A 22,871-nucleotide genomic window follows, 5' to 3' on the forward strand; every position below is an offset into this window, starting at 1 on the left:
CTCATAAATATATATATATATATATATATATATATATATATATATATATATATATATATATATATATATATATATATATATATATATATATATATATATATATGTTGTTTTTTTCCCCTCATTGTTTTTTTCCCCTCATTCTGTCTGTGCTGGGACATCTGTATTCACCGTCTCTCTGTTTAGCGACTGTCCGAAAAAGATCAGTTTGCTCTGGTTGGGAAGTTGTTTTCTGTTCGTCTGCATTTCTTTGTCTCTGCTTTCTTATTGCAGCCGAGAAAGAAATGACCGAAACAGAGAATAGTGGCACTTTCTTTGGCGGTTGCAATGCTTTCAGTCCACCTTCAGAAAATGTGATTGTTAAACATTTTCAGGTGAGACTTTAAACTTTCAAACTGGCATTTCTTCTTTCATAAAACATAGAAATCTTTTTTTTGTTGAAATTATTAAAATGTACATTAAGACAATAATTACTCTCATCACACATCTTATGATTATTCACGCCACCGTGACTCTCTACACTAAAGCAGTAGGAGGACAGGTGAGTATTACCTGTTTCGGCTGCTCCACAATCTGCAGGTAAGGACCGTCCGCTGAAAACACACACAAAATAAAGAATGAGCTTTCACAAAAACAGACAGGGCTAATATACTTATTAATCACAAAGTCACAAGGTCCACTAATCAATTGGAGAATGATTAACTGAAAAATGTCCCACTTACTACATACAGTAAATAAAAAATGTTAATTAAAGATAAGCAAATGGAATTATGTTACAGTATTTAGTATACACTTATTTATTTATTTATTTATTTATTTATTTGTTATTTTTCATTTATTTCTTTATTTATTTCTATTTATTATTGTTAATTATTTTTTGATATATTTATATGGGACAATGTACAGTTTAAAACATAAATGTTAACATTTGATGCATTGTACCAGATTATAGCTTGAAGCTTGTTCATATCTGCAGGCCCTTGGCAGGTCAGAACAAAGACACAGCACAATAACATCATAACATAAATTTGTACCAAAAAAAAACACCCACAAGATATTGTTTTTAATACCAATTACTGGATTATTGTCACTTTATACAGTTTTTCTTTTCTTATTTCCTCATATACAATCACAATTTCTTGATTTACAGTGAAATGTGTGTACATATACACGCACACGTGACAGTCTGTAGTAAATGACAGAGGAACTGAGGCTCATCTTGATGAATCACATCAATTAGTCAGACGTAAATGCAAAGACTAGATGGTTTCCCCTCATCTACAACCTGTTCTATCTTTACTTCAGAGTGACAGACTCAAACAGAGAAGCGAGAGCTGAGAGATGCCGCCCCACATTCGCCACAGCGGACAAATACCAACACGTCATGAAACTCACCTTTCACTTTACCTTCAGCACATGGCAGCTTTATATATATTTATACACATGCACATTCGTTTTCCAAAAATAGTGTACAATTTCATCAGTTTTTCTTCAGCATCTTATTCATCCCAAAATACTATTAATGTTTACACCACTAAAATTAGCTGACAGCTTTTCAGATTAAGAGGTGGCAGCAAAACGTATTTTAGCCAACTAAAAAAAATCTCTGTCACTTCAAGCGTGTGCTGTATGTAAAATAGTTTCACCACTCACTTTCAGAAATTACGCTGTTATATCTCTCTTCAATGCCAGACTCCACTGAGAAAAACAGTAATTTAGCGTTGCTGAACACAGGAGCTGCTGGTCTGCAGCTGCTTCCATCAGTTAGTTTATTTGTGTTTTTGTGTGACTTTGGCTTTTAAAGTGGTTAGTTTGGATTCAAAAAAGTCACAATATCTAAAAAAAAACCTAACGAAACAAGCCAGTGGCAATGCAGCAGCTCCCATGTTCAGAGAGCTATTTTTATTTATAAAACACCTTTAAAAACAGAGTTTACAAAGAGCTTTGACAAATAAACTAAAAGCAGAAATGGGACACATAGAAGGCAATATAACTACAGAAGGTAAACCAGTCCTATAGTTAGAATAAAATGAAAATCAGAGAACATAGTATAATGCAAGATGCAGGACGCATAATGTTAATACAAAATAATACAAATAGACCAAAATCAGGAAAAGCAATAAAACCACAAATAAAAGAAATCAATTAAATAAAACATAAATAATATAGATAAAATAAATAAAAGGAAATAAAAAGATGGAGAACTATAAGTTAAAGTAGTGAAAATATTCCAATTAAAGAGTACACTTAAACTGTTATTGATTTTTGTTTAAGGTGGCTAGAATATGTTTTGAGAACGAATAATGCAAAGTTCAGGACACATAATGACAAAATAAAATGATATAAAACTAGGTAAAATAAATATAAACAAATAATGGGAATAAAAAGAAATAAAAAGATTGAGAACTACTGGGTAAAGCGGTGAAAATATTCTAAATATAGTGCGCACTTAAACTTTAATTTAATTTTATTTTTTTAAGGTAGCTAAAATATGTTTTGCTGCTGACCTGTCCACAGCAGCACATGGCATAGCCTTCGTCACAGTACTCCTGCCTGCTTCCCCAAACTGGGGGTTTTGCCAAACTGTAGGTAAAACACTGATTTTGGACAAGTACCCCTCCAAACTATCCCTTTTAGTAAAAGATATGAATACTTTTAACGCTGATCAAGCCATCCAAACATGTGAAACCAAAACAAAACCCTTAATGTCTCACAAAATGCTCCCAACTCACTTCCATTAGAGCCTCAAAATACTGAATAAATACAAAGAAATTAGGCATCCACACACTTTACATCCATGGATGCTTGGATGCACAAATGACCATAGTTTTTCCCATTTTATTTGCTTGATGTTCTGATGCATGCAGCCCTGAACCTGCTCCATATCCCTAAATCCTCACATGACAACAAAATGACCAGGCAGTTAAAGTCTAAAGGCAAGTGGGAAACTGGAACTGTGGTCATAATACCTCTATCTGTTGTGATGTTTACTGTGAACCTGAGCAAATGGGCTTGATTGATTGATTTCTTTAAAAAAAAAAAAAGGAGTCTCAAATACAGTAAGTCTAAAATACACTGTGGAAACGAAATTGTTTCATTCAGACTGTTGAGGTCAAAAAATGTTTCATTGAAACCCATTCAAACTGACATTTTTGAATACACAGCCATCAAAACAGAAAAACATGACTGATTATTTCTAGGTGTCATTCTGGGCTTTTGCCTTGGAATTAGTCATTTTTACTATTTTCCATCTGAAGACTTATTTTTTTACCATATTTGGCATATGGAGAAAATACATATTATTTCCATTAAGAGTACTGTCTAGATCAATGTTGCTGCTGATCACTGACATATCCCAGACTGTCATCATCAAAAACATAAGAATCTGCTTAGCATGTAGTATTGTGAGATTTTTTTGTGTGTGTGAAACCTGGTGGCATCATGACAAAAAAAGGCATTTAAAGGGTTAAAATTCTGAAAATTAATGAAAATTTGATATTTATGATTAGGTCTGATGGTGGTAAAATCAATCAATGAAAGTAGAAAGCAATATTAATGTATAATTTTTTTTAAAGCTTGATTTTCAAAAGCACATTTTTTGCGCAGTGATGCGAGTGTGTGTGATATCAAAGCGGTCCCTAAGGGTTAAGTATCATGTCTTAACGAGGAAAGGGTGACTCAACTTTTACCTAAAAGTGCTCAGAAAAATTACACTATAAACATCTATATTTTTAAAAAGTACAAGGACCAAACTCCATCTGATTTTCTGAGATTTTAAATCCGTCGCTCTGGCACAGTTTGAGGTCGATAAGTTCTCAAAGCTGAACACAGGCAGTCGTCTCATAGACGTTTTTACCAAGAATGAAGTCACATTATGCCCTTTCTTACTAAATTAATGAATAAATGCAGTTAATCAGACCCTCGTTAAGTGCGATCGCAGGTCAGGAGGACACAGTAAATCTAAAGGCCGCCTGCAGACAGAAAGAAGACTGTTCACAGCGTTCACACATTTTTACCGATAAATGTCCATGACTATGAGGCAAATATTAAACACCACACGTACTCTGAAACAACCATCGAACTATTCAGTGGTTCTTTTTCATCACTATACAACAGCTTTTGTAATAGCTAAAAAACCAGAACATCATTAGAACTAAAGTATTTAAATACAACCTAGGGACTGTTTGTTATTTATGAGCGGGGAGCGGGTGGTGTAAGAAGGGGGAGGCATGAAAATGTATAAATTCTAAACACTGGGAACGGATTTGTTTTTGTGTGTTTTTGTTTTTCTTTTATTCGGCTTAGGCGAGGGGCATAGATCTTTAAATGGCTGTATTTTGTGTTTAACTGCTGATTTTTTAAAGATAAAGTTTTGCTTTTTTTATTTATTTAAACATTTAAAGACTTTTGGTGATTTTTAAAGAAAAAATGGCAATTTTTGTTGTGAATTCAAAATTTTGGTGTTCAGGTGATCAGCTTTTGTGTGCAAACAAACAATTTGGGGTGTGTTTGTGTGTGTGTGTGTGTGTGTGTGTGTGTGTGTGTGTGTGACTTCTATCAATCAGGTAGGCCAAAAACAACAGCTACTAAGGACTGTAATACCTGAGCAGGGAGGGACACATTAACTACATGACATTTCTATTGTGGGATAACAGGTTTGTAAACTGTACAGAAGCTTGGTGATATTGTAAGAAAAAAACGAAAAGGAAACAAACACATCATCCGCTCTCTGAAACTGCCTCGATAACAAGCAGCTGCTGATTGAACATTGGACCAACAGTTACACAAAGACATTAAGCTCCTTAGCATCGGGTGTGAGACACTCACCTGTCCGCAGGGACGTGTGCTGATGCATCACAGGGTAAGGCTGGAACTCAAACAATGGATCCATGATCATGTTCTCTAAAAGCTGAAAGAAGAAGTCGGACATGAAGTTTGGACACTGAGGAAGAGTTTTCATTTACACATTTGTAAGTTATGATCTATTTCTTCATCATGTTCCCCATTTGTCGACATAGAAGACAAAATCGCAAAATCTTCACCCATTTTGCTAAAAATTAAAAAATAATTGAATTTAATCCTAAAAATTACATTTGAAATGAGTCTTTTTAAATATAAAATATGAAATTTTCTGCCACAATCACAACAATATTAATTGATGAAGCAACGCTGTGATTGCAGTCAGTTTCTCCTTGTTAGGATTCCTTCGCTGTCAATCATTCGGTGTTTGAAAGAGGGGAGTTAAGCACACATCACGTACGTGCAGGGCTATCTAAAAACAGCGTACATGAGGAAAACAGGTTACGCCTTCACACTTCAAGCCCCACAAGTGTATTATGATGCTGCTTTGATCGTCAGGTGAAAATGCTTGAAAAAAAGAAACCACACCTATATTTATACATATACTGGTGCGCATTATATATAAATTCAGGTGTGATTTCATATTTTCAAACCTTACAAAGATACAGGCATGATCTAAACTTTGTCTTAAATAAACTTGTGTGGCTTGGAGTCAGTGTGCAGGCGTTACCCGCAGACCGGGCATCTTAATAAGCCTTGAATTTAAGATTCTAAAATTTAAGGCCTTAAAAAGTCTTAAATTTGTCAAATAAGTCTTACATTTTGTTTCCAAAGGTCTTCAATGTTTAATGTTACAAGAATAAAGACACACGCCTCACAATGCTTCATAAATCATACACGGAAGTGAGTATTGAAAAACGTGTTTTATTAAATTAAATGATTTGGTAAGTGATTATTTCTAGGGCTAAAAATTGACACAGATTTTGCAGTTTATCCTTTAGACATTTGCCAGTATAGTCTTAAAGCTGGCATTAAATTTCATTATAGGTGGTATTAAATAGGTCTTTAAAAAGTCTTAAATTTAACTTTGAGAACTGTGACTCGCGGGGTGGATAACTGATCTGTCAAACCGTTCAGAGCTGATCAGATCATATCAGTAGGTGAGAGGAGCAGCTGCTGCGAGCAAATGCTTTAAGACAGAATAAACGGTTAAGTTTCAATGAGCCCGACATGCTGCTGCTCCATCTGTGCCCAGAGTACCTTTACGATCCTGCAGGTGCAATGAATAACCGAATGGTATAAATACTTTAACATTAACAGTCCAGTTCAAAAATTAGAAAATCTGTTTTGTTGGCAGCAGATGTTTATTTGATTCCACCACAAATAAATAAATAAATGTATAGGAAACTCAGACATTCAGGAGGTTTTCACCAGGAGCCAAATTATCCACAGAGGTCTCCTGGTCTCCAAAGCAAATGGACCCAAAATTTAACACAGACACATCTCAGTCACAGTTTTTTGGGTTGTTTTTTTTTTGGTAACTTTACACCCACCCTACTGGAGGGGCATGATTCTGCACATAAGATGTGCCTTTCTCATAATAGTAGTAGTAGTAGTAGTAGTAGTAATAATAAAATAATAACAATAATAATAATAATAATAATAATGATAACGCAGATGATGATAATAATAATAAAAATAAAAAAACTTCATTTGTATAGCACCTTTCATACAAGAAATGCAGCCCAACATTCTTTACAACAAATAAATTACATGCATGAAGTGCTTCACATGAAAAGACATAAAAACATAATAAAACCTGCATATAAAAATAAAATCACATATGTTTTTCAGTTCCTAGATCAGGGCTAAAAAAGTTTATTTTAACAAGATATTTTACCCACAATGATGAGATATTTCTCTTGTTTTACAGAAATGTCTTAATCCTATTATAAAAAGATTTTCTTCACTGTTGAGCTGAACAAACAGTTTGAGGTGATCTCACCTGACTGGACGTATGAAGGAAGTGGTCGTCACCAGCCATGGCGTCTGTAGGTCAAAGGTCAAACACTTTCATTACACCCACAGTGAAACATGCAGAGGTAAATTTATAATAATCTATCATGTTATAATATTAAACTATGACATGAAACTATCTTGCTATAACATGAAAACATCTGTTTTGATGTAAAACTATCATGTTTTAATATGAAGCTATCTTCATATAACATCTTGTTATAATATGAAAATATTTTGTAAAAATGTGAAAAAAATTCTCATTACAACAAGAAAAGTGTCTGTTGTAAAATGAAAATATCTTGTCTTGGTATAACATGAAAACGTCATGTTGTAATATAAAAAGAAAGAAAACATATTGTTAAAAAAATACAAGTTATATATAAAACAAGAACAGTTTATTGTTATAACATGAAAATATATTTTAAAACCCTGAAAAACATCTCATTATACCAATAAACTTTTTATGTTATTATCTGGTAATGATCCGGTTTTAAGGTTCTACTCTTTTGTAGCATTTAATGTGAAAGGTGTGGTGTATTGTTGCTACTTTTCTCCTAAAAATGTGAATTATTCTCTGATATTGAATAATCCATCTGACACTTGTTGCTGCTTGGCACCGCGCGTTCCCGCACCGGTTGTACATGAACGCGCTTGTGTGAATCGGCTAGCCAACAGGCTAAAAGCTAGCTAGCGTTGTCGGACTATTTTTGTTGTTTGTGTCTTTAAAATGACCATTTAAAATATGAGCAGTTATTATAAACTAACGCTACTACAGCAGAACAATGACTATTGGCTTCGTGTTACAGAATATCCAGAAAAAGACGTTGCAAACCGCTACCTGTCAAAGCTAACTAGGAGCTAGCCCTTGTAGGTTCCGGGGAACGTAACACGAAAGTCTGTCCAAAAAACCTGCATTTTTAACCGTTGTTTCACTTATCATTAATAAAAAAATAATTAAAGAACATAAATTAGCACAGTTTGGACTAAGATGAAACCAATCAAGATTTCGGCGTGTATTAAATTCTCATAAACCAACATTTTAAAAAGCTGTCCCCCTTTTCAAGCTGTCTTGAAAGAAACCTTCGACTACTATAGGAAATCCAGCGAGTGAAGCCGTAACACATGTGCTAATTCTGACTAAAATATAGATTTAATGTTGTATATCTCCGAGCCGAATTCACCAGGGGGTGTCACAAAATTGAAAAGCGGCAATCGTGCTGATGTAAGACATTTTGTGTTTGCTGACAAGAAAGCAAACTTCAAGTTCCTATTTCTACGCTGGAGTTTGGTGTGACGTTCTCAAAGTTACCTGGCTAATAAGGAAGTGGGTAGCACAACAAAGCAAGCTGCCACTGTTATAACGGGTCACGGCAACATGAAATGCAAACGCGGACTAGTTAGCTGTATTTTCAGGGGTGTAGTCAAGGTGCTCTCACCTGGTTAGCTTGGTCAGGTTAGCCAGTCGGGTTCTCAACATGAACTATGAGTGACAGTCCTCAGTCCACTTCACTCCAGCTGAGTTTTGCACATCATTTCGCCACGCTCTGCTGAACCAGTGGATCCATTTACATCAGACAGGTTTAATTGGAGTGCGTCATGACGCGACGCGGCGGCGTCATCACAGTTAATAGAGAAACAAATAATTTAATCCGGGAGAATAAATGGAAAGTTTAATCCCAAACAGCAGCAGCAGAGTCCGGCAGGTGAAGTTTGTCTCAGTTGTTCATAAAGTTGATTTCCTTCCCCACTGGAAATTCCCTGTGACGTATAGAGAGGCGATAAAACGCGAAGAGGTCTCACTCTGAGGAGAAAATGAAAAGGACGTTGTAAATCATTACATGCAGAAATGTTACTAACAAATATAAACTGCTCTTGGCAGCCAACTGTCTCTTTCGTGACTGTTGTATTTATATAAATCTTCTGTATACCGAATCTATATTAATTACCCTTAATTAAAGAGGTCTCATCCCGAGGCCAAAAGATATTTTCTATCTTTATATTACATGTTAAAATTCTGGTACTATTGCTTTTATATTTTGCAGAAGAAATAGAAGAGTTGTAAACATATACAGTAACACTGATGTTCAATAAAACAGACTTTATTTTATAAATGTGTTCTTGTGTTTTTTTTAACTTTTGTGAAATTGCAGTTTTTTAAGTAGCTACAGCTGTTGAATAAATGTAGGGCATAAAAAATTAGCCTATGATATTGCCCTCTGAGATGTTGTGGAGGCTTAAGTAGCATAAAATTGAAATGCTCGAGTACAGTACAAGTGCCTAAAAATTTAATTTAAGTACAGTACTTGGTATATGTGCTCAGTTACTTTCCACCTTTGAACTTCAGTGGTCTCAGCACATGACCCTGAGGAGCACCAGTCTGATGTACCACAGAAGAAATGACTCTGTGGAGGAGATTGGTAAACTGAAATGCAGAGTTAAACCTCCTGTCAATTATAGAACATCTTTGTATGGGTGAGCTGTTGACCTCTGCCTCCTGCTGGTCAAACACAGCAGCACCACAGCTCCCAGTATCACACCAACACTGGGGAAATGTTCCAAAATAACTCTCTAGGTCCAACAGGAGGATTATTATGGAAACCCTTAGCGGCCATACATTCATACGTTTTGTTCCCTCCATTTTCCAGATATAACGTGATCATTTTCTTGAGAACTCAAGTTAAAAAAAAAAATCTGTGCTTTCCTGCCATAACACAAAATAATGAATTGTAAACAAAAAAATATAAAAACAATAATAATAATATAAAAAAATAACAATCATAATTAATTAAAAAATTTGAATTAAAGACTGGATCATTTACAAAGGGCTGTATTATTGCAGGAATGTGATCATAATTTTGCAATCATACTCTGGAGGAAATTATCATTTTAACCAATTCAAAGTTATGTACTTGAAAAAATATTAAATATAAATATAAATATAAATCGTTCACTAAATTGAGGAATTTTACCCTAAAATTACAGTAGAGTAAAAGTATATAGTAGCATAACATATAACTACTAAAATAAAGTACTTCAAATTTTAAGTAAATGTATTTAATTTACACTGCTGTTTTAGATACTGCAGACGAAACCAAATTAAAGAGAAATTTGACAAAAACTTTGATGTCTTTAGTTCTTAGATGATCTTTAGTTTATTTGATTAAACACATTTAAGAATCAGTTATTTAAACATATATTTATATATATATGTACTATATATTTAGCTTTAGTTGTTACAACATTCATGATAACCTGAACGTCACATCTAAGAGCATCTGTAGAACAATTAGTGCAATTTACAATTAAAACTTTACAGTTGAAACTAAAAAACAAAACAAAAAAAGAAACAGCTTCTGTCTGCAAAAATATACATATCATCTATTCAATAAAACTTCAGGTAATAAAACAAAGTTACAGCAAACAGAAAAATCTAGATGACATCAGGAGGCACGTTAGCTCACACACAGGAAACACACACACACGCACACACACGTTAAACATCAGAGCACTGAGGGTGTCGAAGCGTTTCTCTATGAGGCACTACGCAGACCTCCACCTGCTGGACGAAACGGCACCTGGCCTGCTCTCAGGCGGGCGGGGCTTAACGACAACAGGTGAGTCTGACACTATGAGGCACGACGGACGCAGAGAAGCAGAAAAAAATCACCTTTTAGCACATTTTTTTTTAACATTCAACGACAAATTAGAGTAGTTTATGGCATCAATGAAGACAGAAAAATATATTTCAGATTTCCGAAAATTGATTTCTTTGGATGGACATGGAAATATCCCAAAAGTGCACAATTGAATTTTTTTTTTTTTAGTCTCTGAAATTTTTCCAAATGAATGTTTCTCCAAACTGTATTCTAACCAACCAAACTTAAATTTTTACTGGAGATTAAAAAGCATCAAAAGATACCTATTCTGCTTCTAAAATAATTCAGCAGACATGTAAAATCTTTCCATTTGATGGAACGATGCAGCCATAAAAACATACAGTTTTAGGTTATTTTAATATAATAAACTGTAGCTTTAGACTCTTAATTAGTGCACTGGAGCGCTAAATAGAGCTTCCACCCCTTGATCTTTTTTGGCCTTTTGGTTACTACTTTTTCGAGCAATAGGCATATATATTTTTGACACTTTTTTCAATTTAAAGTCATCATCTATAGTTTTCCAAATTAACCTCAAAGTTGAAAAAACAGTTCAAGCTAAAGAAATCCGTTTTCAGAAGTGGAACATCAGTTGCAGGATGCTTTGTGCTTTTTTTTGGTCTGAGGACAAAACTGCTGGTTTTGCATCTTTTAGCTCATAAACCTTATATTCCTGCAAATTATTGCATAATTTTTTCAGGTTGATTTTAGGTAATTTCTATCAAATTCAACTTGCAAAAAAAGTGAAACTTTCTGCTGAACTCATCAATCATCTTTTCTATGTTTTAGGTTATGTTGTCTTATTGCAAAGCTGTAAAGTCTTAAAATAATAATGCTTCAAAAAAAGTAAAGCGTCATATTTGTCTCCTGTGTTTGATTTTCTGGAGATGTTTTTTGTGGCACAATGATGTTTCAAAAACATAGTGGATTTGGGAGCATTACCCTCAAAATAACTTTTTTTTTCTTTGAATTGTTTTTGTCTCTTTGCAAACACATCACATGACTTTAAAGCTTGACAAAATTCTCAGATCTTGTAGCAAGTTTCAGGTCTCTGCAAGCTAAATTTTCATAAAAATTAACCAAAAACTGATTGAAAATTAATAACAATTTATAAAATTGATGAGCAGGAGTGTGAAGTTTATGCAATCAATTTCTTAAAACATGTAAAACCAGCAGTTGTAGTTCTTTAACCGCGACAGTGACTCATTAGTGTGAACGAAGAGGAGATAAAACGCTGCCGTAAAAACACTCAACACTCAGAACTACAGTACTTCATGCATGTAACAAAACACTGTGACAGTATCTCCCATGTGCACAGATTAAACTACTCACAAAAATGTGTCAGTACACACAGTGTCGACTGTAGGAAACACATCTGACCACTGATGAAGCTCAGCAGTTCACGCCACAGTCAATGAAAATCAATAGTTAATGCCACTGATGTGTTCGATCGTGCTTCATTCAAAGCCAGAAACTCTCACTGTAAATTTATTAAATTCATTAACTTCTCTTGAGCTCGTTCTTCTGCCTTTCACTAGTTTTTATACCTGTGAACCCTGTGAAAATTGTTTTAAATCCTTTCAGAAACATGCGGAAAAGATGCAATGAGCAACTTGGCGAGAAATGTCCCTCAAATTCCATTTTTTATTTATTTATTTATTTATTTTTTTAGATTTTGGAAATTATTATGTTTTTATAGCTATGGAAAAATGTCAAGTGAACTACATTTGGAATTATCACAATTAAATATTTAAAATAAATTAACATAATTATTGAATTTTTAAGCATATTTTTTAATGTAATTTCCTTGCTTTTTTGTTATTTTTGTTTTTGTGTGTGTTTTTGATTTTTGTGTAAATATTTGTTTTGGGTTTTTCAGGTAATTTTCTTTTTTACTAATTTCTGACTCATTTTTTGGGTAATTTCTTATTGAGTTGCTCATTGCCTTCTGTCCATGTTTTTAAAGGGAATCAAGCCAATTAGCTCAGGTTTTAAAGGGTTAATCCTTCTGTGATATGCCTTAAATAGGCAACATTTTAAATGAAGTTTGATTTGAGGCTTTGAATAAAAATACAATCTCAAGTGAAGCACAGAACTATATTATTCTAGCACCAAAAACATCCAAAATAATAATGCAGATCTTGGATTTTTAAAAAAACAAACAACTAAATATACGACCAAAGTACAGTGATCAAATACTGTTGTGGCTACATGAAGAGCTGAGACTCTCAGCTTAAGATCCCTCATCTAGTCCAGAAATGGTCCTTTAATATGTGTTTCTGTCCGTTCTGCGACTCTGGGAATGTGGACGAAGTTCCTCTGTCACTAAACGATCCTGCGTCTTTCTGTCTGAGGCTGTTTGGGAATAAACTGGCAGCTAAAGCTTGAAGTTTGAATAGTAAGCACCAAAAAAATGAACTTTTCCATCTGCAAGTTTATGCTTTCGACCAAAAACAGTGTTTGTGTTGGAAACCAAATAATAAATTGTTAAAAAAAAAAAAGAATTTAAGATGGGATATTTTACAAATGATAATAATTTTGTAATCATACCCTTGAGGAAACTATAATTTTAACTAATTAAGAGCTACACGCTGAGAAAATCGTCGTATAATACTTTTTTTGGACAAATCTTTCCCTGAATTGAGGACCTCTACCCGAAAATTGCACCCCATTCCTCCAAATAACTAATAATGTCTTTAAAATATAACTTTATTCCTTCATGTTCATAACTGGCTAGCTAGCTTGCTTATAAAATAGCATAGGTAGCATAGATATGCTGTCTGGTTTAGATTAGCAAGCAGGCTAATGTAGCTAATGTTTTAACCTTGTGTCTGGTTTTATCTGTAATGGCAGTTTAACAAATATTCTGAGTTTCACATTTCACTCCTACATTTTAGCAAACATTACATTTATATTTTTACTATAAACATTTGTTTCAATTTTCTTTTGGGAAGCTAACTAGCTTAGCAGTCAGCTCTCCAAGCTAATACTGAGCTAGTTTTCTAGCCTCCAGTTTCCAGTTTAGTGCCAACTGACATGACTGTAAATAAAGTTATTTGATTCTAAATTTATTCTACAAATTGGGTTTTGGCAATTTAGTCTGCTAACTAGCCTGCCAAGCTAGTTTAGTTTAGCTAGTAATGTAGCTAGTTTTAGTTTAGTTTTAGTTTAGTCTGGTGCTATTTTTAGTTGCAGAGCCACATTTTGTTTGTATATTTATACCCTGGATTTAAATTAATATTTTATCCTTTTGTTTAAATTCTGTTTTGGCAAGCTAGCTTGGCAAGCAGCTCGCCAAGCTAATAGTGAGCTAGTTTTTCAACTAGAAGTTTTTTTTAGTTTCCCACGATCCCTAAAATATTATTGAGTTGTAATTTTGTTTTGGCTAGCTAGCTTTGCCACCACCTCGCCAAGCAAAAACTGAGCTAGTTTTTAAGCTTCCAGTTTCTAGTGTAAAGGGTAGCTAACGTGTTCCCACATTTTAGTAATCGAAGGTTAAGTTAATTTAAACCCTTTAAACCAAGCTAGTGATGTTTCTAGTTAAGATTAGCTGGTAATGTCGCTAGTTTCCTAGCTAATAGTACTTTTTTTGCACATTTGAGTAAAAGTATATCATGGATTTAAATTTTTCATTTTGCTTTTATTTTGTTTTGGCAAGCTAACTTGGCAAAACAGCTCACCAAGCTAACACTGAGCTAGTTTCTAGCTTTCAGTTTCAAGTGCTATCTTTGTCACGTGTTTTTTAAGATTTCTATGGAGTCTCCAAATGCACTAAAGATCTATGTTTTTTAATCTTTTGCATGTTATTATCTAGTTTACACAAATTTTAAGTCCTGTGCAAATAATTATTATAACAAGATGATTATTTGTCGCAAAACAAACCTGTAAAGGTTCTTTTATATTTTGAAGTTGGTGCTGTTGCCAAAGTAAAAGCTTCGCACTTGTTGAAATAAAAATACGCTTCAGGGTTTTCAGTTTATCTTCAGTATAACGCTTGTTTTCGCAGTTCATCTGACTTTTCTTTTCAATCAGTTCCTTCACTCTTGTGAATTTTCCAGTTACACACGGATACTGCACAGCGGTTTCAGAGATTACTTTGATTCTGCACGCTCATTAGCTCTGGAGAGCTTCACTGCAACATCAGTGTTGTCTAAAACTAACGTTACCAAAAGATTTCATACAGGAGAAGAAGAAGAAAGCCAGCTCAGCCTCCCAGGAGATTTTGCGGTTTAGATAATGAGGCTACAGCTTCTTTAAGAAACTGCCTGTCTCTTCAGGAGTGCTTCAGTTTTTATATTTCTTCATATTCTCTGATGACAGTATGACCAACACGGAGGTCAAAATCACTCTAGCTGCACGTTACTTTTCACAACTAAAGAACAATAAATCACACTGAGTCTACTGCTACTTACTGTACATATACAGTCACATCTGAACAGAAACTTACTTTTGTTAAATACTATGTAAATTTTTTTGTTCAACTCTGAAGCTTATTCATACTGAAATTGTGTCTTTCTTAATCTATATAGAATATTTTAAATCTATGGATTACTTGTTATAGTTTTAAGTAAAAAACCTTAGTTTTAGTTGCTGAATATTAACCATCTGTAAGTGATAAGTGCTCGGTCAGCAGAATGGAAATGCGATCTGAACTGGACCAAACTCGAGGCGGTCCAGGACGTCCTCCCACCGTGTGCAGGCTGTTAAACCTCCTTCAGTGTCCGAGTGGATCTGCAGCCCGTCAGCTACAAAGAAGCTACATGAGTGAAATCACGGCTGGCACCAAATTGGCCTCCCAGGTGCAGCAGGAAGCAGGTAAAAGGCAGCACTCTGATTTTCAGGCAGGTCGGTCAGTGTCCTCCGTCTCTGGAGGACGGACTCTCAGAACGTCCGTCCTTGGAGCCGGCGGACGACTTTTTCTGCTTCTGCTTTGACTTCCTCAGCATCCGAACCTACAGACAAAACAAAAAAACTAGAATTACTCAACCAGTCACGTTGCAGTTTACATCCATGTCTTTGAATACATGGACGCGTCTGTCTCTCTCATCAGTTCAGTTTTGAGTCCAAATGAAAATTTTACAAAGTTCCCTCAAGGTGTTCTGGAGATATCGTGTTTATGGGAATGAGACATAAATATGTCCAACACAACAAGTTAATGCCTTTGGACGTGGCTATCGCCATCGCAGAGACATAAAAATCTTCTACGGGTGCCTGCAGGAACAAACCTTCGGTCCAGCAGCAGAGATGATGATGTGTCCCGGCGGTTGGATCCAGGGTTCTCCGTCCACCTGCACAGGTATGGGTTTGCTCACCGTCAGCCTGATGTAGTTCCCTTGAGCGATACGAATCCCTGAGCGCATACCGCTCTGCACCTGGCCCTGCGCACGCACGCACACACACACACACACACACACACACACTTTTCAGGTACTTGTTGAGTACTTGAGTATTTCCTTTTTATGCCATTTTGCATTTTTTACTCCAGTCTGACAGTTTTAGTTACTTTATTTTACACATAAACATACAATGAGTTAATAAAATCTGATGTTTTGTCATAAATCAAACTTCCCAGCACTTTATATACGTACAGCTGAAATGATAAGTCAATTATTAAAATAGCCAATGAATAGGAAATTAATGTGAAACTATTTCTGTTATACAAAATTAGTTGTTTTTTAGTTATTATACTTTTTTTTCTCTAATCTTTGCAAATCTTTCAAAATTGACAATTAGAAAGATAATTTCAGGATTTTTAAAATTTACTTAAACTAGAAAAAAAAATCAGTCTTTGAACTTGTTTTAACTGTTTTTTTGAAAAATAGTGAGCTAAAACACTCACCATGTGAACGACCCCGGTTACCCCGACCACCTCCAGCAGGCCGTCATCAATGCTTGGTTTCCCATGGCGACCATCGACCTCTGACCCCCAGAGGTCAGCACCAGAACCCCAACTACACACACACACATAAAAAAATGTAAATTTAAGGTCATAATGAAGGTGTGTGTGTGTGTGTCTGTGTGTGTGTGTGTGTGTGTGTGTGTTACCTGGGTATATTGAGGAAGATGAGCCCCTCTATGTTTGGTAACGGGACGTTCTGAGCGTCCACCTGAAGCTGCAGCTCTTTGTGGAGGCTCCTGGTGTAGCTGATCTTCTGCAGGCCGACCTTCACGTACACGCCTTTGTTATGAAACCTGTGAGGAGGAGACACGGAGCAGACTGTCAATAACGTTTTTATTTGTTGAATCATGTCTCAGCTCTGTCTGAAGCGACTGAAGTGTCACCTGCTGGTGAATTTATCAGGTTCGTCCTCGCGGGCCTGGTGGAAGTCGAGGCTGAGCTCTGCGTCGATGCCGATACCAAAGTAATTGTTCATCTGCACAATCTGACACACAAATACACATTTAAAACCGGTAATTATTACTGTTTGTTGTTTTTTCTCATCTACATGCAGTGATGTAAACAAAAATGCAAATTTCACTCCAACAAAAAAAGGACATTAAAATACAAAGACAGACTGAGAGGTAAACCTGAAATTAATCCTGTTAAGTTATCAAATTAATATTATTGTTGGCTAAAATGCACTGCAGCATCATGAAGGTAACTTGGCTAAACTTGAAGACCAAAAATATTAGTATAGCTATTAATTATCAAACCAAAATGTAGAACTATTAGGGCCATTGTTGGAAAAAAATAATCCAACTAAATAAATGTAATAATAATAGTAATAATAATAATAATTATTATTATTATATTTATTTTTGATAATTCATCTATTTTTTGTCTGTACTCTCATCTGTTCTTATATATTTTTTATGTTGCTACCTCTGAGTTTATTTATTAGGAAAAAAAACCTTATTATCATGTAAAAAAAAATATTGTTAATTTTACAAGTTTTGTTCTGAAATTTTCAACTCTACACTCAAGATATTACATCACTTTAATTTTTTTTTCTCAAACATATTTTTTCTGAATGCTATAGCCTTTTCTTCTCAATATTGACTTTGTAAAATGCTACAACTTTTTAAATTTTTTTAAAATCAAAATTTCTTTTTCTCAAAATATCATTTTTTCCTTATGGCAACCACTTATTCCTCAAAACAGTGGCCCTAATACTCTGGCAGAGGGTGTCAAACACAACAACAGTAACTAAACAGTTACTATTTCTACAGATTTTGTAGATCATGGAAATGTTTTTTTAAAACATTTCCATGATATTAGCCTGATGCACCACTCCAGATTTGACAGATTGATTAATAAATCCCTAATGAAATGATCCAAACTGTCCTGGACGACCTGAACCAGGACCTGGGCCAGACCTTGGGCGGCTCCAGGAAGCCGTTGTCCTTGCCGTCTTCAGAGATGTCCTGTGCGTCCAGCAGGATGGTCCAACGGTCCATCAGAACCTCGTCTGCCTCGTCCACAGAGACCAGGATATGGTGGGGGTCCTCGCCGCTGTAACCCGGCCCCCAGCGCAGGATGCGGGCCAAGTCGTTACCTGCAGAGACGGACAGAGTTTAGTTCATATTGAGCCTCTTTCTGCAGCAGAGTCACTGAGCTGTTCTGTGCTCGTCTTCTTGGTGGTATTTTAACCCGCTTTAATAACACACACTCATAACGCTCGGCGCACAAAATGCACTTTTCAACATCAGGCTATAAAAAAATATGATACATCAATATTATTTTCTACTTTCATTCAGTTTATTTTTTAACCAACATCGGACCTAATCATAAATATCAAATATTTTTGAATTTTCACCCTTTAAATGTCAGGTTTTTGTCATGATGCCACAAAAAAAACTAAAAAAAAAAAAAAAAAGAATTATTTTCAATAAACTAAATGCAAAGGACATTTTTTTTGGATTATCACAGCCTGGTCTACGTAAATGATTAGCAGCAACATTGATTGCGACAGGTCACCTAGTGGAAATAGCACGCATTTTCTCCATATGCCAAATACAGTCAAAATGATGTCATCAGGTGGAAAATAGTCAAAATGACTAATTGCAAGTCAAAAGCCCAGAATGAGACCCAAAATAATACAAGTCCTGTTTTTCTGCTTTGATGGCTGTGGGATCAAAAATGTCAGTTTGAATGGGTTTCAATGGAGCATTTTTTTTACCTTAACAGTCTGAATGTAACTATTTAGTTTCCACAGTGTGTTTTAGACTTATTGTAGGAGCTGAGCTGTAAATTCACTTATTATACTAAAATGTACAATCTTGCCAAAATTTGTGCCATATGCACAAACACAGCCAAAATGATCAAAAACCGAACAGTCCTTAAAGGTTAATAAAATATTTATGTCTAGTGTGCAGACTTTTTTCTCGTCTGTGGTCTGACCTGTTCCCAGCGGTACGATGCCGATGGGCGGCTCTCGACACACCAGTTTGTGCCGGACAGCCTCCAGTACTCCCAGCACCCAGCCCACGGTCCCATCGCCCCCACAGACCAGCACCCGAAACCTGGGAACCGCCCGGAACGTGTGGAGGCTGCACCACAGAAGAAGAACAAGACACATATGAAAACATTTGATTTCATATCACAGTAAATATAATCAAAGTTTAGATTTAAATGAGTTTTCTGCTGATGGAGTCGGGAACAACAGCAACATTTAACAAAAGTAACATTAAAAATCATCTGATTTAATCGGGGTGTGTTTGTTTCTCTCACCCAGCCAGCGGTCCTCCGTTGGAAATGTCAAAGACCTGATGAGGGTTCAGGAGCTTCCTGAAGCTGTAGAGGAGCTCTCTGCCTTTCAGACCGCCGCTTTTCGGGTTCACAAACACCAGCAGGGGACACACGTCTTCTCCCACCTGGTTGTGCTGACGGACAACGACAAAAATAAAAAACGAACCTGATTCTAAGCAGTGTGAAGTGTCACAAACAGTGTTTGTAGTTTGATGAAATGATTCTCACCACGATCTCTGGGATAACGAGCGAAGTGAGCGTCTTGTTGTTGACGGTTGTGTCTTTAGCCAACATGTAGATCCTCTCTGCCTCAGAGAAACACGAGATCTGCAACGCCACCGCACCTGAAACACACACAGACACACACACACACACACACACACACTAGTACACATTTCAGGTACTTGTCGTGTACACGAGTATTTCCTTTTGTCATGCCCTGTCATGCCCAGTTTTTTCTAAACTACATTTATCTGTCAGCTTTAGTTACTGTACGAACTAAGATTTTTATAACCCAAACATATGTAGACTTTATCAAATATGTTTTTTTTATGAACTGAACTCCTCAACAGTTTACACAAGTCAGCTGAAATTATTAGTCCAATAAAATAGTAAATTAATGTTAAAAATTTTTTCTGCTAAAATTAGTTATTAGTGAAAAAAAGCAATTATTATTATTACTAAAAATGAGAATTTCAAGATATTTTCAACCCAGGCCTTTTGACAATTATTCAAACATGGAAAATTTTTATTTATTTTTATTTATTTATTATTATTATTATTATTGTTATTATTATATTTTCCTTTTTCCTTTTTTCCATTTTTTTTATGAGAATCCCAAGACAGTTGTAGGCATTTCAGGCCTTTTGACAATGATTTCAAAATAAAAAAAAAAGGAAACAGTCTTTGTTTGAACTTGTTTTAAGGAAACCAAAAAAGGCTGGAAAATATGAAGCATTTTTTCAGCTTTATAAGAGAAATAAATTCTCAGTACTCAAAAAAGACTAAAAAGGAAAATGTTGTCGGAGCTGGTTAAATACAGAAGAGATGACACTCTTTTTCTATCATTTAAATACTGATCCCAGCATCACACATCTGCCCAGCTGGATGGTTACCATGACAACCGCTCACCTTGACTGGCATAGATGTGGCTGATGGCGACCAGGTGACCTGCGGAGACGGAGAGAGCGGAGACGCTGTGAGCCGACCTTAATAAGAAGCAGCAGACAGGAAGTGAAATGGCGGACGCAGACTGATGTTCTCAGGTAAAGTTTTTTTTTTCAGGTGAGCGGCTCAGACTCACTCTTGATGGTCAGGTGTTCCTGGATCAACTGGACGTACTCGTCTTTGGTCAACAGGGGGGGCAGCCCTCCAATCAGCAGGCTGACCTGCACCGCTCGGTTCCTGTTCTCCACCACGTAGAACCGAGTCTGGTTCATCTGACGCAGAGACACCTGGGAAAAATTAATCAATCAGTAAATCATGACACTCAATCAAACACTCTTTCAAGTCTGAGAATTCATTTGTTGTTTGTTAGTTAGATTAAATTAAGGACCCTGTCCATACATTTTTAATAGTTATTTAGTTTATGTGACCAAAATCAAAAGTTTAGACCAAAAAGTTTATGTGTAATCGTATTTTCATAAAAATTCAATAAAATTAAAAAGTGAGGTGGAACACTATGTACATAACACTGACAGACAAACTGCTTATGTATCTGAGAATAAAGACAATTACATTAATACTAATGAGTTAAAGTCCTGCATTAAAAACCTCACAGTGTAAAACTCAGAATTGAAAAGGCTGTGACATTATTCCTGATGTTAAAAAATCCAGATGCTGTGAGCGTTAGCGCGGTTAAAGTTAAAGCAGCAGTGACGTGACTCTGTGGTGTGTGTGTGTGTGTGTGTGTGTGTGTGTGTGTGCGTGTGTGTGTGTTTTGTGTGATGGTGCAGCAGTTTGATCTCCTCCTACCTTCCTGATCTCCTGTAGTTTGTCCTGAATCTTCTCCTGAGGAGTCAGCGTCTGTCTCTGGACTGGAGGACACACATGGAGACATCATGACCTTCACTGGTGTGTTATCACACAGGTGTAGTGCTGCCTGCGTGCAGCGTAAGGACACTGCGCAGATTTTTTATGCCTCCACGCTGACGACAGCTGAGGCTCAAGGAATAATGTTTACGGGTTGTCCGTCCATACGGCCTAATCTTCTCAAGAACGCCTCAAGTGAATGTCTTCATATTTGACACAAACATTCAGCTGGACTCAGTGATGAACTGATTAGATTTTGGTGGTCATAGGTTATTTTCAGGCAGTCATTTAGAGATTTTGAGTTTATGATTATGAGATCTTATGCAATGTTTATCCAGTGATTAGATTTAGCATTTCATTTTTTTTTAAAGGATTAATTTGGCCCCAGTTCTGCCTCATCATTTGGACCTGCTGCAGGTTTGATCACTTTTCTCGTATCGAGTGATGAGTCATTCTGCAGAGACTTCAGAGGGTTTTAAAGGTTGTCGCTGGTGTTACTGTGTCTGCTTTAATCGTGATGTTACCGCTCACCTTGCTTGCTGCTCATGTAGACCTCCAGCAGGCTGAAACTGGACACATCTTCATCCTGAAAAAAAATAGGTAGTAAATAAATAAGTATTCACTAAAATGTCTATATGGTAGATTCGGAGAAATTGCAAGCCTGGCTCTTTCTGAAAGTACTAAAAATCCACCTGCCAGCAAAATATAGTTTCTTTAATCTTTACAAAATCAGATGTAAAAAGTTGTGGTGTTACAGGAGGGTAACACTTTGATTTCTGAACTTTTAAACAGAATTTAAGTCAAATCTCTGAATGAAAGTCACCTGTCTGTCGAGCTGACTGAGGACCTCAGTGAGGACCGACTCCGCCGTGCTGTTTTTGGAGACGGAGACGGAGACGAAAGCTGCACCCGACCTGAAACACACAGCAGGTGAGACCATTAACAAACTTTTTTAGTAGTTTGTGGGTCTCTGACAAAAGAATGAAAGTTTCAGTGGAGACTAAATGAATGTTTTCGGACTGTTTCTGATAGTGTGTCTCACCTGGGCCAGCTGGCGTACACCTTGATGACCTCGGTATCTCGGGGTTTGGCCCTCAGCAGCCAGGCGTCCCCTCCGTCCTTCAGAGAGCCTCGGTTGTCTGGACCGCCGTTGCGGTTGAGGATGTCTTCAGTATGGAGACGCTGCATGCCGCCGACCTCCTGCAGCTCGTAGTCCTGAGGCTCATCAGGGAGGTAAAAGGCCCTCAGCGCCGCCTCCTGGAAAAGTGCAAAGTTGCAGCATGAGTAGCCAATTTGTTATGAATTTACAAAGCTTTCAGATTTTAACGGTGGCTGTAAACCCACAATCTGGACCGTTAGACCAAGATTTTAGTTAAGGAACTCTGGTTTAGGACTTGACTGATATGAAAAGTTTGGTTCACTTTCGTGCATGAGGATACAGATTTCATGGTAGCTAGAGAAGAAAGAAAAAAGAAGAAGGGACAGAAGAAAGAAAGCGAAAAGGAGGAGCAGAAAAAAGAAAACAAAATGAAGAAAGAAAAAGGAAAAGAAGAAGCAGAGAGAGAAAGGAGCAGAAGAAAGAAAAAGGAAAGTAGTAGTTACAGTCGTAATAAAACAACAGTAGGAGATCATTTTCTAAAAATAGCAGTGGCAGTAGTATAACTAATAGCAGTAGTAGTAGT

The 22,871-nt window shown here is 36.2% G+C and overlaps 2 protein-coding genes across 2 annotated transcripts in view; both read right to left on the reverse strand.

Moving 5' to 3' along the window:
- Positions 1-8,582, reverse strand: part of nfkb1 (nuclear factor of kappa light polypeptide gene enhancer in B-cells 1) — a 31,662-nt gene extending 23,080 nt beyond the window's left edge. The window contains exons 1-4 of the mRNA XM_088080767.1: positions 8,253-8,582; positions 6,803-6,846; positions 4,825-4,906; positions 550-590 (exon numbers count right to left, since the gene is read on the reverse strand). Of these exons, the coding sequence (XP_087936893.1) occupies positions 550-590; positions 4,825-4,906; positions 6,803-6,841 (162 nt within the window). The 5' untranslated portion in view covers positions 6,842-6,846; positions 8,253-8,582. The remainder of the gene's footprint in view (positions 1-549; positions 591-4,824; positions 4,907-6,802; positions 6,847-8,252) is intronic.
- Positions 8,583-9,935: 1,353 nt separating this feature from the next.
- dgkq (diacylglycerol kinase theta) overlaps positions 9,936-22,871 on the reverse strand; it is a 28,967-nt gene continuing 16,031 nt past the window's right edge. Inside the window, exons 9-23 of the mRNA XM_088080768.1 lie at positions 22,232-22,446; positions 22,013-22,103; positions 21,721-21,775; positions 21,133-21,194; positions 20,462-20,612; positions 20,290-20,328; positions 19,387-19,502; positions 19,141-19,292; positions 18,811-18,959; positions 17,787-17,965; positions 16,752-16,852; positions 16,515-16,661; positions 16,309-16,420; positions 15,695-15,847; positions 9,936-15,421 (exon numbers count right to left, since the gene is read on the reverse strand). Coding sequence (XP_087936894.1) covers positions 15,320-15,421; positions 15,695-15,847; positions 16,309-16,420; positions 16,515-16,661; positions 16,752-16,852; positions 17,787-17,965; positions 18,811-18,959; positions 19,141-19,292; positions 19,387-19,502; positions 20,290-20,328; positions 20,462-20,612; positions 21,133-21,194; positions 21,721-21,775; positions 22,013-22,103; positions 22,232-22,446 — 1,824 coding nt within the window. The 3' untranslated portion in view covers positions 9,936-15,319. The remainder of the gene's footprint in view (positions 15,422-15,694; positions 15,848-16,308; positions 16,421-16,514; positions 16,662-16,751; positions 16,853-17,786; positions 17,966-18,810; positions 18,960-19,140; positions 19,293-19,386; positions 19,503-20,289; positions 20,329-20,461; positions 20,613-21,132; positions 21,195-21,720; positions 21,776-22,012; positions 22,104-22,231; positions 22,447-22,871) is intronic.

This window comes from Plectropomus leopardus, chromosome 8, assembly GCF_026936395.1.
Source record: "Plectropomus leopardus strain MGB_pleo_1.0 chromosome 8, ASM2693639v1, whole genome shotgun sequence".
NCBI lineage: Eukaryota > Metazoa > Chordata > Actinopteri > Perciformes > Serranidae > Plectropomus > Plectropomus leopardus.